This window comes from Vollenhovia emeryi, unplaced genomic scaffold (assembly GCF_000949405.1).
Source record: "Vollenhovia emeryi isolate VEMERY1.0 unplaced genomic scaffold, V.emery_V1.0 DF939120.1, whole genome shotgun sequence".
Lineage (NCBI taxonomy): Eukaryota > Metazoa > Arthropoda > Insecta > Hymenoptera > Formicidae > Vollenhovia > Vollenhovia emeryi.
Window position 1 is genome coordinate 1482034 of NW_011967246.1, and position 15663 is coordinate 1497696.

The 15663-nt window shown below is 45.6% G+C and overlaps 4 protein-coding genes across 4 annotated transcripts; 2 read left to right on the forward strand and 2 right to left on the reverse strand.

The window, feature by feature from the left end:
- LOC105570491 (U3 small nucleolar RNA-associated protein 15 homolog) lies at positions 1–3690 on the forward strand. Its single transcript, XM_012027725.1, has 5 exons — positions 1–179; positions 1361–1943; positions 2431–2651; positions 2797–3235; positions 3317–3690. Exons 1-5 carry the CDS (start codon positions 90–92, stop codon positions 3556–3558), a joined length of 1575 nt encoding a protein of 524 aa, XP_011883115.1. The 5' UTR covers positions 1–89; the 3' UTR covers positions 3559–3690.
- Positions 3691–3761: 71 nt separating this feature from the next.
- LOC105570492 (U11/U12 small nuclear ribonucleoprotein 59 kDa protein-like) lies at positions 3762–5500 on the reverse strand. The gene is made up of 3 exons (XM_012027726.1): positions 4633–5500; positions 4162–4369; positions 3762–4053 (listed from the first exon to the last, which is right to left on the reverse strand). Exons 1-3 carry the CDS (start codon positions 5483–5485, stop codon positions 3930–3932), a joined length of 1185 nt encoding a protein of 394 aa, XP_011883116.1. The 5' UTR covers positions 5486–5500; the 3' UTR covers positions 3762–3929.
- A 55-nt stretch (positions 5501–5555) lies between these two features.
- Positions 5556–7127, reverse strand: LOC105570493 (tubulin-specific chaperone A). The gene is made up of 2 exons (XM_012027727.1): positions 6568–7127; positions 5556–5899 (listed from the first exon to the last, which is right to left on the reverse strand). Exons 1-2 carry the CDS (start codon positions 6695–6697, stop codon positions 5673–5675), a joined length of 357 nt encoding a protein of 118 aa, XP_011883117.1. The 5' UTR covers positions 6698–7127; the 3' UTR covers positions 5556–5672.
- An 827-nt stretch (positions 7128–7954) lies between these two features.
- Positions 7955–13994, forward strand: LOC105570494 (protein prenyltransferase alpha subunit repeat-containing protein 1). Its single transcript, XM_012027728.1, has 2 exons — positions 7955–8740; positions 11831–13994. Exons 1-2 carry the CDS (start codon positions 8664–8666, stop codon positions 13044–13046), a joined length of 1293 nt encoding a protein of 430 aa, XP_011883118.1. The 5' UTR covers positions 7955–8663; the 3' UTR covers positions 13047–13994.
- The last annotated feature ends 1669 nt before the right edge of the window (positions 13995–15663 follow it).

Here is a 15663-nt window from a genome sequence, read left to right on the forward strand (position 1 = left end):
CATTCGTTCCGCGCCGCGAGGATTGCGATAAATGCCGGGGGCTGGGACGCTGGGGTTGTTCTCACAGAATCTCCGAGTAATCGCGGGACATGACGTCGTTCAAGAAGATAAATACCAAGGCGTTCGCCAGGACGGGACCGGAGTTGACCGAGGATAATATATATTGGAAGAAATACACGGTACGCTGTTGCTTCGGTCGATGGAGACGCTTCTCGCCGTGGTCGCGTCCACGTGCGTAACCTACGTGCGATAAACATCCGTTTGCCTCGAGTGTGAAAAGGAACCGGAGGATGAAAGTTTCGGTCCACGGCGCATTCCACAAAGAAAAACACAATCGTTCGCCAGGATGTAATAATAATAATAAGAGAAAGCTCGAGTTAAAATTATGCTACACGACTCCCTAGTTTTAAGCGTCGCAAGCTAAAGTCTAATCTACAATGTGCTCTCTGTATCTAGAAACATTCTGTTTTGTAGTCGCTAAATACATTTAAAAAGTTTGCGCAAGTGAATAAATTGTATTTTATATACTGTGCAATCGTACATTGTCGACAAATGTTTTAAGCGTTTCGATTTGTTTATATAAAATAGAATGTTTCTAGATGCAGAAAGCACATTGTAGATTAGGCTTAAAGAGAGACGAAAGCACGTGTTCTCACATCTTTTCTTACACTCGCACTCTCTGACGTTGTAGCAAGTAAGGAGAAAAGCTTATTTACCTTGGAACATTTGGATCTCTTTGGTAGCATCGATCTGAACTAAGGCGCAGCAGCTCCGTTGAATTGAATTTGTCAGAACAGAAAAGACACATGTGAGATAAAATGATATATGTATTTGAGAAAAAGAATACTATTCTCTAAGCAATGTGAAGGTTTCAGTAGGTTTTGTGCTACTTTGCCTCTGAAAGTGTAGGTTTCCATTAAGAGAAGTGTAGGTTTCCATCAAGAGAATATTTTTAACAAATGCACTTCTGTCCGTGTAAAGCGAGGATACAGTGTTAACTCAATTTCGACAAAAATGTCGCACATTCTTCTTCTGTTCTCACTGATTCAATTAACTGTTCGCTTATGAAATGTTGCTTATACACAAAATTATACGCCGCAACAAATAAGACTAAGATCGGTGAGATTCCGTTTACCACTGAGTTACCTAAATATTTACGACATAGATATCGTTACGAACTGTTAAATATATTTTTCATGTAAAGTCCGCTCTTTGTTCTTACCGTATATACTTACATTTGATTATATAACGAGCGTTAGATGCATTTAAGATATTTCTTAAACTCGCCATCTCTCAGCCACTTGTAAAACTTGTACGCGCAGAGAATGACACATTGTTGAAAGTAATTTTATGTTTGCAGCCTCCAGTTTTGATAAAAGAATTTGGCCCGATCGACTACATCGACTTCTCGCCGGTAGAGCCGCATTACTTCGCGATAACCTGCTCGGTACGGGTGCAGCTGTACAATCCCATCACCAAGTTGGTCACCAAGACTTACAGCAGGTTCAAGGAGGCCGCGTACGGCGGTTGCTTCCGCCGAGATGGCAAGCTGCTGTGCGTCGGCGGAGAGGAGGCGGTGGTCAGACTCTTTAACATCGGTTCCAACAGCATGCTGCGGATCTTCTCCGGGCACAAGGCCGCGGTGCACCGAGTGTCCTTCACGGCCGACGATCTTCACGTCGCCTCGTTCTCGGACGACAAGACCGTGGCGCTGTGGGACATCCCCAGCGAGAAGCAGCTGATAAGCTTCAACGAGCACACGGATTATGTCAGAGCCGGCGCGGTGAGCCCCGTGTCCACCGACGTGCTACTGTCCGGCGGGTACGACAAGATTGTAAATATGTACGACGCCAGAACGAATAAGAAGATACTGAGCGTTAATCATGACGCGCCGGTGGAGAGTCTGCTCTTCCTGCCAACTGGAGGAATATTCCTGTCTGCGGGTATAACACTTGCGTTACCCTGATTATTTTACGCGTGTCTACTCGGAGAGAATTGTCTCTTAAAATTCATCCCGAGAGTCATGTTAATCGTGGGGACAACACGGCATTTCAGTTTTTCAAATAAAATCTATGGGAAAATTTAAGAAAACTCGCCTAAAGTTCTGCAAAATGCCACGTTGTCCTACGATTTTTAGGATAAACTTTAAGAGGAAATTCTCTCCGTGTATATGTTTTAAAAGTTTCCCAAATTCTGCCATAATATGTGTAATATATGTATAATTGAAGAGTTTGGTGGAAGAGCGATTCAAGTCAAATTTTATTTATTCAAAGTTCTAAAATTAAAAATTTCTTAGCCAAACTGTAACATTCAAGTGAATGTTGAAAAGCTTGAAAAGCTTAGTTTATAGTATGTGAAAAAAACATTGGTTTTCCACCAAGCTCCTCACTTTCACACGGTTGATGCTTCACGTATACGTGTAATTTCAAGGTGGGACTGATATCAAAGTATGGGACGCTCTCGCGGGTGGCAAGTTGCTCGCGAAAATCACGCAACATCACAAGACTGTGACTTGCCTGAAAATCGCTTCTAACGGTCATAGAATACTGTCTGGTTCGTTGGACAGGCACGTTAAGGTTTACGATGCTGGAACGTATAAAACCCTTCATTCTTTGGACTATCCCAATGCGGTTCTCAGCATAGGAATTAGTGTAAGAAAAGTTTTTTTTACCGCTATGAGAATTTGCTTGAATCTATACTTGTTCAATATAAAAACAATGTATCGTTATTATTACTAAATTAAGCGATGTATAGAAATGAATGTATCAGATTAAATACGTCAACATTGAATTGCAGGCAGGCGACGAAACCGTCGTAGCCGGTATGGTAGATGGTATGATTTCCGTCAGGAGACGCGAGGAAGATGTAAAGGATGTGATAAAACCGAAACGCAAGAGGATGTCGTACAGACACGCGGGCGAAAATCTGCACGTGCGGAGTATTGACGTGGTCGTGCAGCAAGACGTCAAAGAGATAATGAGCAAACATGACACCTGCTTGCGAAACTTTCAATATAGTAAAGCGCTGGACTGTGTCATGATGAATTATGTGGTCAATAAAATGCCGCATGTCACCGTAGCACTTACGCAGGAGCTCATCAGGCGCGAGGGCTTGAGGCGAGCCTTGGCCGGTAGAAACGGCAAGTCGTTGGTTAACATTATTAAATTCTTAAACAAATACATCGGCAACATACGTTTTGGAAGGGTACTGTTGCACGTAGCGAACGTGTTGATGGGTAAGTTTTGATTATTTTGTTAGACTTTAGAAACTCGTGTTTTTCTTACATTGATAAAGAAACTTACTCTGTGTTCAATAGATGTGTACGAGGACCATTTAGACGAACTGTCGGAGGAGACACGAAAAACGTTTGCTATACTATCGCAAAAGTTACAGGAGGAAGAGCGGTTAATTCTAACCCTGACGCAATTGCAGGGTTCAATGCAAATGATATTGTCTGGCGCCGAAGTGTCTTCTTTGCCTGCCATAAAAGAGAATCAAAGCTTGGAACCATCAAACGCCGCTCAAACGGAACGTGATATTATTTTAAATATAGCTTAGATATTATAAAGAATATAGATTAAATTTAGTTTAACTTATGCAAAATATTATCCAATTGTATAATTTTTGTAAAATACTTTCCTGTACATAACTTTACACTACATTAATATCAAATTTCTCGAAGTAAAGCAAGCAACGATTTAAATATCTTCACTACAGGTAATTCCCTTCGATGAATAAGTAAAGAATAACAAATTGAGTTGTTTAAAAATTAAAGTAATATTTCTCTCAACGTGTATGACAATCTTTGCGAAAGTATAATGAAAAACTTTATCTCGTAGTGTACACAAGTCGCGTGGCTTAAAGATATTCTAGCAAATTGTTTTCTTTATTTTTTAATTAAACTTAAATTAACATGTCATTCACTTATTTCAAGAAGTCTCCTTATTGAGGCATTTTTGCCAAGCAGCAGAAGATGGTTTTTCGGGCACTATCCATCCAATTGGAATTGTTGTCCCATCATTTTCCGAACCAATGAACTTATCCCATGCCGTACTGAAATACAAGAAAGGTACAGTCAAAGAAAGATTTTTCCAATTGAAAAAAAAACAAACTAACATGACATTATCTTGGATGAATTACATCTTAATATTAAATACACACCGAATCATAATAAAACTATCCACATTCTTGTAAGATCGTTCAGCAGCCAGTACACTTGTTCCAAATAGCACATGCTCCCAATCTTCGAATATATTTTTCGTCTGCTTTTCGATCCTCTTTTCGTTATCTGTTTTTAACATCAATTTTAATTCCTGTTCTTCCACCGCATATTCGTGATCCAAAGTGGTCCACTGTTCCGTTAATTTAGCTGTAACATACATTCATCATTAATTGCACGAAAAAGCCGACAATTCAAAATCTTATTCAATATCCTATTATATATTCTTCGCATTTTAAATTTACTTTATTTTTATTAAATATTAAGTTGTCAAATTATATCTGTTTATTAAACATTGATATTAGATTTATATTATTCACATTACATTTGCGTTTATCGGCGCCTCTTTTTTTATCTTGAGTTTTGAAAAACTTGTCATTAAAAATAATAATTTTACAACAATAAAATACTACCGATGGTATCATTGAATGCTCCGTCATCTGCCGAGGACAGTTTTTCGCCCCTTGCTCGAGCGATGTTCGCCTTGATATTTCGTAAGTTCTGTAGTTCTTGCAAAATTCCCAGATACTTTCGCGCATCGCTCCTCTTGCTGCGAACGTCGGACAGAACCATGTCCGCGTCCTTGCGCAATTTCTCCTCCTGTTTTTCCCGCTCGATTACCGCCTGCTCCTTTCGGATCCACGCGTCAGCCTCCGCGTGCAACCTCGCTCTTCTTTCTTCCCTCATTAACTTTTCTCTCTTCCACTCTTTTCTTCTACGCCGCTCCCTCGTACGTTTATTCTTACACCTTTCTAAATCTTTCTTAACTTTACTCAAAAAGTTCACGTCTTTTACGGTTCTCAAGATCTCGCAGATTTCATGCTTCGCAGCGTTACAGGCATTGACCTTCTCCTGCCATTGCTCTTCCGGCAAGTGAACGTCGCTCTCGAGTTCCGCGCAAACGGCCTCGAGGCGTTTATTCAACCTAGCCACCGATATCAACGCACTCTTAGCAGCCGCGATCTGACACGGACCTTTCCGCTTGCTCTTGGTAGGAACCGCCGGTTCCGCCCCTTGAAGGAACTGTTCAATGGCCTTTTCGTCCTCCCGTCTCGTTCTTACTCTATCGATTGACGTCGCGTTATTAACAGTACTGTTATCACATGTTACATGGCTTGGATAAACGTTATAATATATATTCCCGCCGTAATTTACGTTGTACGCTTGCTGTACGTTGTACGGTTGCTGAGTTACCGGATAGTACATATTAAAATGCACATTTTCATAAGTTTGTCCAGTATCTTGGAAAGACTGACCTCTGTACATGTTTGCAGTTTGGTACACGTGCCTCTGAGTGAGAACAACAACGAAGAAAGAAAAAGTAGAGAACTTAGACTACAGTAGTTTCAAGTGTACAATTAGTCAATTGTAACAGATTAGTAAGGGTGAGGGGTATAAATATTCGGATAATATTTGAAAGTAATTTAGCAAAGATCGTCGGACATTGTCTTCCTTAGCACATCTGCAGGATATCCCCTTCCTTCGGCAGCTGCTCCTCTGCCTCCTGCAGCACTTTTTCGGCTTCAATGTAACCCTCGACCTCCTTCAAGTCTTGCTCGGTGTCCAGGATCTTCTTGAGTTCCTCAAACGCTTTAACGAGGCGCCTCTGACAGTCTGGCACCATCATAAGGGATTCCTGCAGCACCTCCTCCTGCTTCTTTATGTCGTAGCTGTCTTTGTCTACAAAAATACACGTGTTCTGTTAACAAAACCGTTTAATAGCAGTTTGCCAGTGACGCTGTTTCGAAGGTACCAAGTTTAAAGGAACAAAAACACACTGCAAGTGAAAATCAATTAAATCCTGATCTACGATGTTGCCTCTTTGCGCCTAGAAATATTCTATTTTGTAGCTAAGTAAAATTTTCTGCAAGTTAATAAATTGTACATTACATAATCTTACATTGCCGACAAATGTTTTTAAGCCTTTTAATTTGTTCATACAAAATGTTTCTAGACGCAAAGGGCACCTTGTAGAGGGTTTACATTCCTATGAAACAAGTGTACCGCTACAAACGTTCGAAGACATCTCTTAAAAGAAAATATTACAATTGAATATACTATTGTTACTATCGGATGAATCGGCTAAGACACTCGAACGTATGACGCAGCTACGAAACGCAAGGTGTTTCTAGACGCAAAGAGCAGCTTGTAGAGGGTTTACATTCCTACAAATGTACCGCTACAAACGTTCGAAGACATCTCTTAAAAAAAAAATATCACAATTGAATATACTATTGTTACTATCGGATGAATCAGCCAAGACACTCGAACGTATGACGCAGTTACGAAGCGCGACAACGTCACGTGGTAAGCGGAATCGCGTTCTTCCTCTCCGCGCGGGTCCTCACCCTGATCTTTCAGCTTCTGTATCCTCTCGCGCTGCTGCGCCGCCTCCTTCTCGTACGTGACCTTCTCCTTGGCGAGGCGCTTCACTACTCCTGTCTTAATCTTGAGCGTTCTTATGCGCGGGTCAGACATTATTTGTCCGTGCGTTCGAACCGGGACGCTACTCGCCTCCTCCTCGAGACGTCGGGAAACGGGAGTGAGGTCCGGGCTCGCGGACGCGCGTCAAGAGATCGAGGGGGGTCTCCTCGGCTTCTCCCTTTCCTCTTCTCGCCTTATTAGGCAGGGGCGAGTCGACAAAGACGGTATCGTGGTCCACAACTGCGACGCGACGAGGTTATGTTGCCGCCTCGCGCACTCACTTCACTTCGGTACCGTCCGACGTTCGCCGGATCTCGATTTCGATTTCGCGAGGTGGGGGGGGGGGTCGTTAGGCTATATCGATATTTCGCCGCGATATTTGATCCGTCCTGCGACTTCCCTCGTGTCGCGTCGACACTTTTTCGCCGTCGTAGCTCGCGGGTTTTAGTCGCGATCTATAAATCGCGGGAGCAGCTTTATCGCGCGACTGTTGTTATCGGGGCTCCGGTAAGATGGTCGGGACGGGATCGTTGCCGTTGCGTCATTATCGCGCCCCGTCCAATGAGAACGTGCCGAACGTTGACGGTGATCCGCGGCGCGATTATTTTCCGAAAGGCGATAAAGTATGTCGATAAAGGGAACGGCGCGCCGTATGTTGTACAGTAGTTGACGCCGGGAAATTTATACTTCAGTTTGTGCTTTTTTTTTCCTAAGGTCACGGTATTTCAATTGTTCGAAACGATACAAGTGCATATAACGGCAGACTCGGTCAACGGTTAATTAAGACACAATCGACCGTCCAAAACTAATCAGAAATTCACTAAGTTTTGTTTTCTTTGAAACGATATGGTGATTAACGATAAAAATCAAACTTTAATATATTTGCTATACAGTCTAACATTTCATGATACGATCATACACAGTTGGAAAATTTGTGTTTTCTCGTTAAAAAAAATGCCGGTTGAAATTTTTGTGCTAAATGTTTAACACATTCATGTGTTGATTTAACATATTGCTCTTGGGTTAATTGACCACAAATGTAAAATTATTAAAATAACTGAAAGGAAACGTTAAAACAACACAATGTGTACTTATTTTTTTATCTGACACAATACATATGTTCTGTGTTATTAATAACAAAATTTATCTCTTAAAATTGACAGGATAAAATGTCGACTTTATTCTATATAACATAGGTAAGTGAGAGTGATTTCGAGCCGTCATTTGACTTATTACATCTGTAAAACATAAAATTTACATTTTAAGAAATTCATTTTGTCCTTAAAAATCTGTTAACTTTGTGTAAAATTAACACATTTTTAAAGATCTGCTCTATTTCTGCCGCCAATCTGCTATTTAAACATGTTATCAAGCTTTGTTATATTTCAGTTGATGTTTTGCCAACAATCATGTGATATATCAGAGCCTGTATCAAATCTGTAGTCTTCCCGTCGAGAAAATTTGGAAGCAGAGTTTCCTCAAATCTGTTCTCTACAGGCTTGGCCGTCTGGATAGATTCATTCTCGCGAAAATTTGATCGGGACGTTCGTCGCGTGTATCTACGTGCCGCGTGGAAATTTAAGCGTCGCGCCAAGAGTGAAACCAGTTTCGTTCGCGCGGCGGCGACGCGGGCCGTGGGTTGGCGAGCCTGGGCGCGGCACAGCCCGACTCGCAGTCAACTTCGCGCCGCGCGCGCGTGCGCGCGCAGCCGTGCGTGGCCGCCGTACTCCGGCGGCGCCTTCGCAGAGCGAGGAGCCGCACCGTCGCGTACATACATACGTACGCCGTGTGGTGTAAGGGGACCCGCAACGGGGGACGTGCCGTGCCGTGCCGCGTCGTGCGGTGGCGGGGCCGGAAAGAGGGAGCGAGACAGGGTGAGCGGGCGCAGGAAAGAGGGTGGAGGAGAGAGAGAGAGAGAGAGAGAGGAAGCGGGAGCGGACGCGAGGGTGGTGTGGTCACACTGGCGCGTCCGCCGTCGACTGACAACGTCCACGAGGGAGAGTGTGATGCGGCTCGCGCGATGGTGGACAACGAGTTCCCGGCCGCCGAGAAGATCCTCCGCGACATCGAGAACACCGTCCGGAGGAATCCCGCCATGTGAGTACCGCGACTTTTCTTCTCACCACTCCTCCCACCCCACCCCCCCTCTCCCCTCCCGCCCGCCCCGCTCGCGGTTAAACCGCAGCGAAGCCCGTGACGAGGTACGGGCGTGTTTTGTACCCGTCACTGTCCCGGTTCTCTCCTCTCTCTCTCTTTCTTTGTTTCTTTCTCCGACGGGCGAAAGAAATCGGCGGAGTCCGCGACCGACCGAGAGTCCAAGGATGCGCGAAACCCCCTCCCCTCCCCCTCCTTCTCCTCCCCCCGCGTCATGTTATACTGTCGCGGATCGCGACGGCTGATCGTCACTTCCGCGAGTCGCAACCGTCGCGATCGACGTTTCGCAATTCGTCGCGCGACGAGAGTACGTGGTCTTTTCTTTCTTTTTTTTTTCTTTTAGGTGCGTTCGTCGAGTCTCGTGCCGATCGCTTTCGTCCGTCGTGTCGCGGCGCACGCACGTCGGATCTCGTTCCCGATGGCGCGAAGGAAACGCAGCGAGCGTGGAGCGGGCTCGATATATAAACGTGTATCGATTTAAAATCGCCGCGGACTTGGGCGAAGGGGGATCCTAACCTAAACGGCTCGCCGCGACACCCGCAAACCGGCAACGGTCGCGCACGCACCGCGCGGTCCTAAACGCGCAGTTGCGAGGGCGGAGTCTTCGGGATGGTCGGCGCGAGGGGCGGAGGCGGCGGGAGGAGGGAAGGAAAAAAAGCGCGCACCGGCGATCGCGAATAGAGTCGCGCGCCCTCGCGATTTTGACGCGCGACGATCGATCTCGCGCGCGCGCCAACTTTCCGCTCGCCGCTACGGCAAACTTCGCGGCGGTAATAGCCGCGAAGTTGACCGCGAGTCCGCCGCGAGTCACGTGCTCCAACCGTAATTGGCCGCTGCTCTAGATCGTAATTTACGAAACGTCAGGCGAAAGAGAGGAAAAGCAAGAGAGAGAGAGAGAGAGAGAGGAAGAGAGATTTAATTCTTTCATGGTCATCCAGGACGTGCAAATCCCGCTTGCAAAATTTAAAAAGAGCCAATAATTTAGCGCGCGTTTCACTCCTGGAAAAATGCGCTGCCAAAAATTTACGAACGAAAGACTAATTCGGTCCCGAAAGGATTGACTCGGTATCGTCGAGTTATCTTATTTATTCTATTCTATTAGCTATTCAACACAGCGAGAGAAATAAACGGCATGCATCTCTCTCTTTTTTTTTCTTTCGAATTTGTACATACCTACGAATTATATATTATACGACATGCAGCGAACTGCAGTTTGACGAATTAGTCGGCCGTGTATACGTCGGCAAATTACGGCTTGTCCGAACAGCTCCGCGAGTAATTAAAACTGATCTTCTTAAGCCCGGGTCTAACGCGGAACGTAATGTAATGAGTAACGCCCGAGCATTTGTTAACGGCCCCGTTTTACATTCATCCCTTTTAATACGCGACTCTGAATTCGCGTTAATACGAGTAACCGGAGACGCAGATGTTTCGCGCAAAAATGGAAGCTCGTTTAAAACCCGCGTTTATTTCCCGGACAACAATGCTTGTTAATCTCGTTATCCCGGTCTTGTCGCGCTCGAGATTAAAATAAACTCGCGACTATGATTGGGGACGGGGCAAAGGAGGATGCGAGAGAGGGGAAAAAAAGATGGAAATCTGCGCGGGACGGAGAGACGCGTGGTAAATAATCGGCCGCGCGTCCGGCGGCTCGTAAAGTAGCGCCATCCTGGGAGCATCGAGCGCAAATAACTGCGCGTTTATTCGCGCCCGATCTTTAACTCCGCTTACGTAACGCGCTTGGTTTTAATTGCTCGCGTTTCCTTTTGCCGGTTTCGCGACTTTTTTTTCGTACCTCACGATTGCCGGAGAGAAAAACGGAGCGGAGGCGAGAGGGAAAAGAAATTGGCACCGCCACGTGTCTTTCCGTCTCGATTTTTATTCCCCTTCGGCTATCGACCGCCGGAACTCCGTGTGTACGCGCGTGATTATAAAAGTTTTTCCGTATACACATAATTACCTGAAGCGCCATTTCACGCAACAGGTTTTACGTAATTTCCGCAATATCGAGCACGAAATCAAATGTGTAACGAATTGGCTTCGGGAAGTTAATCTACAGGCTCTTGTAGAAAGCTCGCGTGAGATACGATCTTATCTAGGGTTTTCTACGATAAATCTGAAATTGGAGATCAGAGAAGATAACTGGTAGTTAAGCTTGCTGGTTGAAAAATTATTGGACTAAGGAACGGAAGATTTTTTTGTCCGAGTAAGAACGCAAGGGGGCTCGCAATTTTAAGGGCAATTATTAATTTGTTGATTCCCACAGACAAATGATTATCTATCAGGCTTTTACTTATTCCTAGATGCATGGGATTTCAATATATTAATAAAGCATTGCTTTTAAATAAAACGCAAATTATTCAATAAACGCGCCACCGTGAGCTCCATTTATTACTGAAAAAATTATTAATTTACTTGTTACATTCTACTCTTGCCTTGTCTTATATTCGCAACATACATTTCTCTCTTCTTTTCTTTCTCCCTCTAATAATGTTATTTCTAACGTATTATGTAATATTAATATTATTAACGAAATTATTATACAGATAGATTTTTTATTAAGATTAATTAAAAAATTGCGTACTAGGCTAAGATGTAAGAATAAGGTACATTAATGCAATATCAATGCAAAAGAATTTAGAACAGTAATATAATTGCTTCCATTCACACATCAATTGAATCGATTGGAACAGGAAGGGTATACATGTGATAGAAATTATATGCATATTTGAGAAAAGGAAAAACCAGTTTTACAAGAAACCTGAATTTTTCAATAGGTTTAGTAATTTTTGTACTATTTTGCCCTGAAGAGATCCCTGAAAAGAAATGTTGGTTTAAATAATGTTCAAACTCAATTTAATTCAAGTTAACTCGACGATAACGTCACATGTCCCTTTTCTACCCTCGCTAGTTTAATCTAAGGAACTCGGCAACGTCGGAAAGAATTGACGAACGATTCCTTTCTTCTTTTGCAACACGAGCGACAAAGCGAAGCAACGGTCTTACGGTCTCGCGTCTTCTCTGTCTCCGTAGAAAGAGCTTCGTGATCCTGCCGATGGAGGATAGCGAGAACCGGTCGCCGGTGTTCCACCAGGAGGACAGCCTGGGCCTGGCGTCGTGGTGCGTCCAGCCGCTCTACGTGTACACGTACCGACGGCTGCTGGAGTACCGGCGGACGCGGCATCAGCGGCGCGAGGAGCCCAGCACCGTGGCGAGATGGCTGCTGGGCGCCCTGCTGTTCAACCCGAGCGTGACCATGTTCTGGAACATGCGGCGGGAGCTGGTGCGCGCCGGCAGGCTGGACCCGCGCGACGAGCTGTCGTTCACGCGGCCGGTCCTCTATCACACGCCCAAGTGCTTCGAGGCGTTCTCGTATCGCAGCTGGCTGATGCCGTACGTCCTGGACGCCGAGCGGACCGACGTCGCCGAGGCGCTCGCCAACGACGAGCTCGAGCTCGTGCAGACCTGCGCCGATCGCTACGCGAACAACTACCACGCGTGGAGCTATCGCCGCTACTTGGTCACCCTCTCCGAGTCCCGCGGTCTACGGCGGCTCAGTCTGGACAACGAATGGATGAGCACGTTCGTCTGGTGCCGGCAGCATGTGTCCGACCATAGCGCGTACTCCTATCGACAGTTCCTGCTGCGTAAGTACATCCAGGCGGTGGTCTCCTCGGGCGGCAGGGAGGCGCACGACAGCCCCGGTTATCACGTCGTCATGCACGACGGCCCGTTCCTCTACATGGGCCGCCACGAGCTCGACGACGACGAACGGACGTTGCTGGAGCGTATCAGCGAGGTCGCGCGTCTCGAGCGCGATCACGGCTACTCGACCACCGACGTCCGCAAACTCAGGTGCTACCTAATGGCGTTGTCGTACTGGACGGAGGAGTGCTCGCACAACGAGCAGTACATCAGCCTGCACGACAATCACGAGACGCTGTGGTGCCACCGCAGGTTCCTGGCGCACCTGATCGCCGTCCTCACCGCCGCGTACGCGAGACACGCCTGTTATCGCGAGGACGATTTCTGGGACGCTCGATGCCACGACGCGCCGTCGCTCGCACCGCTCCTACGCGACAGACGTTTCACCGCCGACGACGACCTGCTGATGGCGGCGCACGTGATGCTCGTCAAGTCCTTTTGCTCCATCAGCCTCGGTATTATCGAGATGGCGGTCAAGCGCCCGCAGGAAAAAGTGTTCATCGAGAGATTCTGCACGTATCTCGAGAGAATAGGCTTGCGATGATCGGGATTGGCGCGCGAGATTTTCGGCCTGACGAAGGCGCGACGAGCTGATCGAAGTTTCGCTTGTCAGGAAGTGATAAGCGCGGGGAATCGCGTGTTAATTCTCGCGCAATAATTTCATTGCAGCATAATTTCTCTTCTTCTCTCTTTCTCTCTGTTTTTGTGATTTCGTATTGTCCAAATCGCGTTAAGTCGCATTCGATGTGTATGACGGTCTTCAATGGCATACAAGGCATTTTATTTTGGAATAGCCGCAAAAATGGTTTGCTTCTTTTCTTTCTTCTAAGGCTTTCGGATACTCTTGGAATATTCTTAAGACGTTCGATTGTGTCGTTCTATCAGTTGTTTTCTAATTTTTTATTTAATTTATATATTTATATCAATATCTTTTAAAGAATTTGTTAGTCAAATCTCAAACTTCTCGGGGGATCGTTGATATGCAATTTTTATTTCTATGTTGTCTGTCGTTTCTTAGCAAAGGAAAGGCTTTCTTATTGGAGGAATATTTAAAAAATATAGATTTTATGGAGAGAGTATACTTTTTAGGAAAGGAAAGTTTTTCACAATTCTGAAATTTTCCGGTTTGGTGCTCAAAGAAATACTCTCTTCGATTCGCGAGGCGACTCATTCGCACGTAGTTAGCGCACGATTGCGATAAGCAGGATTCAATTGTAGATAGGCGAAATTGAATCGTTATCAATACTTAATTTCCGCATTGTTCGCTCGCGCAGCGAGTCCGACGAGCCATCGAGTACACCAGTGATACGTAAAAGTGAAATTTAATATAATAACGAATTATAGAGGATACGCGAGAAACGAAGAGGCGGATCCCGTCTCGCCGAGAGAGATCTCCGTCGAAGGGGGAGTGCGAAAGTTTAGTCGTGAGAACAATTATGTATACTTATAAAATATTGAACGAGGAAAAAAAATGAAGATGCTAGTTTTCTAAGACTGTGTTCTTTTTGTCGCCCCGCAGCGACAGGCTCTGCCAGTCTCTTCGCTCGTTTAATTTCTTTCACGCATCTTTGTGGGTCTGAAGGTAAAATTTGCAGCGAGTTTCCTGACACACAGTAATAAAATATCAGCTCCTCCTCCTGCTGTTCCATTCGCTTGGGTCCGAAAACAGTCTCTCCTTGTCGTCCCGTTGTTATCTCAAATTATTGTACAGTCTCAGAAAACGCTCTGAAAAAAATTACATCTCGATCGACACGATGTCGCGCCGGGTCGATTTATACAGGAAAGGTTCGACGTCGTTGCCACGATTACTATGTCACCACCGGCTGTCAGCTGCGTTCGGCTTTTTGGCACGAAGCGATAACCAAAATAAACGAACTTTTAACGCGCCGCGCCGCTCCGTTCCTCAGTCATACTCGGGCGCTCGCTGTATTCGCACAATTCGAACACGCGCGACTCGCGTTCGTTCCTCGAGGAATTTAATGGCGCTTGGTTCTTTGGCCACGAACACCGCGTGTACAGCTCTAGAATCGGAAGTTCTATAAAAGTAAAGAACATTTTAAGTAAATTTCCAGCAGATAAACGACCGACCTTCTTTTCATTGTCAATTTTTAATGTTCATCTTACATCGGTTGTCTTACACTTGTTAGAGCAGCGAATTTGAATGTCTACTTTTGTTTCAATGTTTCTGCTTCGTGTTTCTATTTTATTCGTCGGCAATTTCGAGAGAGTAATTTACGTGCTGTAGCCAAAGGATCAAAGCCTCGCGTGAGCGTGCAACCGCAGTGACGTAGTTCGGGTCTTACGAAAACAAACTCCGAGTTGACGTTCAAGTCCTTTCTTTTCTGGCACGGAGGCGCGAATTTACAATCAAGCCGGTGAGAACGGCAAGGGGACACGTGACATTTTGACGAAGATTGAGATAACGATGGATCCCTGTTCTACATAAAAATTAAAAAAAATTATTGTACAAATTTTAAGGGATCCCCTTTTCAGGACGAGATGTGCATTTCAGCACAAGACCCGCTGAAAAATTTATATCACGCTTATAAGTTTACTTTTCTCAAATGTATGATTTTGTCACGTGTACCCTTTCTATTTTAACCGGTTCAACTCGCCCGTTTAACGCCCCACACTGCGCGGGGGAAAAAGTAATTTCCCACATTTCACGCACTCGATTAATTCCGCCGAGCGTATCGCGGAGTATCGGCATTTCGTTCTTTGGCACGACACGTCGCGATAGAAATAAACCGCGGCACCAACTCGGTCCCTCAGTTGCGAGCGCACGTTCGTTATGTGCGGCCAATTACACGCTTATCAACGGCGCGCTTATCACCATCGGTACCTACGATCTCGTTGGGTTAAACGTCGCCGCGCAGGCCGCACCGTCGACGGCACCGAATATTCGCGCCTGATCGCGCGATAGCGACTCTCTCGACGTCATAAAAATCGACCGGCCTCCACGAGATCTCGCAAATTCCTAGAAGCTGACGCGCGTCGACACGTAAACTCGCGATTCGCAAACAAGCGGTTCTTCGGTGTACGCGGAAAGTGATATCCCTGGCAGTGTGACGTCGACCGCCGCGATCCACGGCTTCCCGCGAGATGCTGCTGGACCTTCTGTCAGATCGAACTCGTTTCACAACGCCTGAAGGTGTTATTTA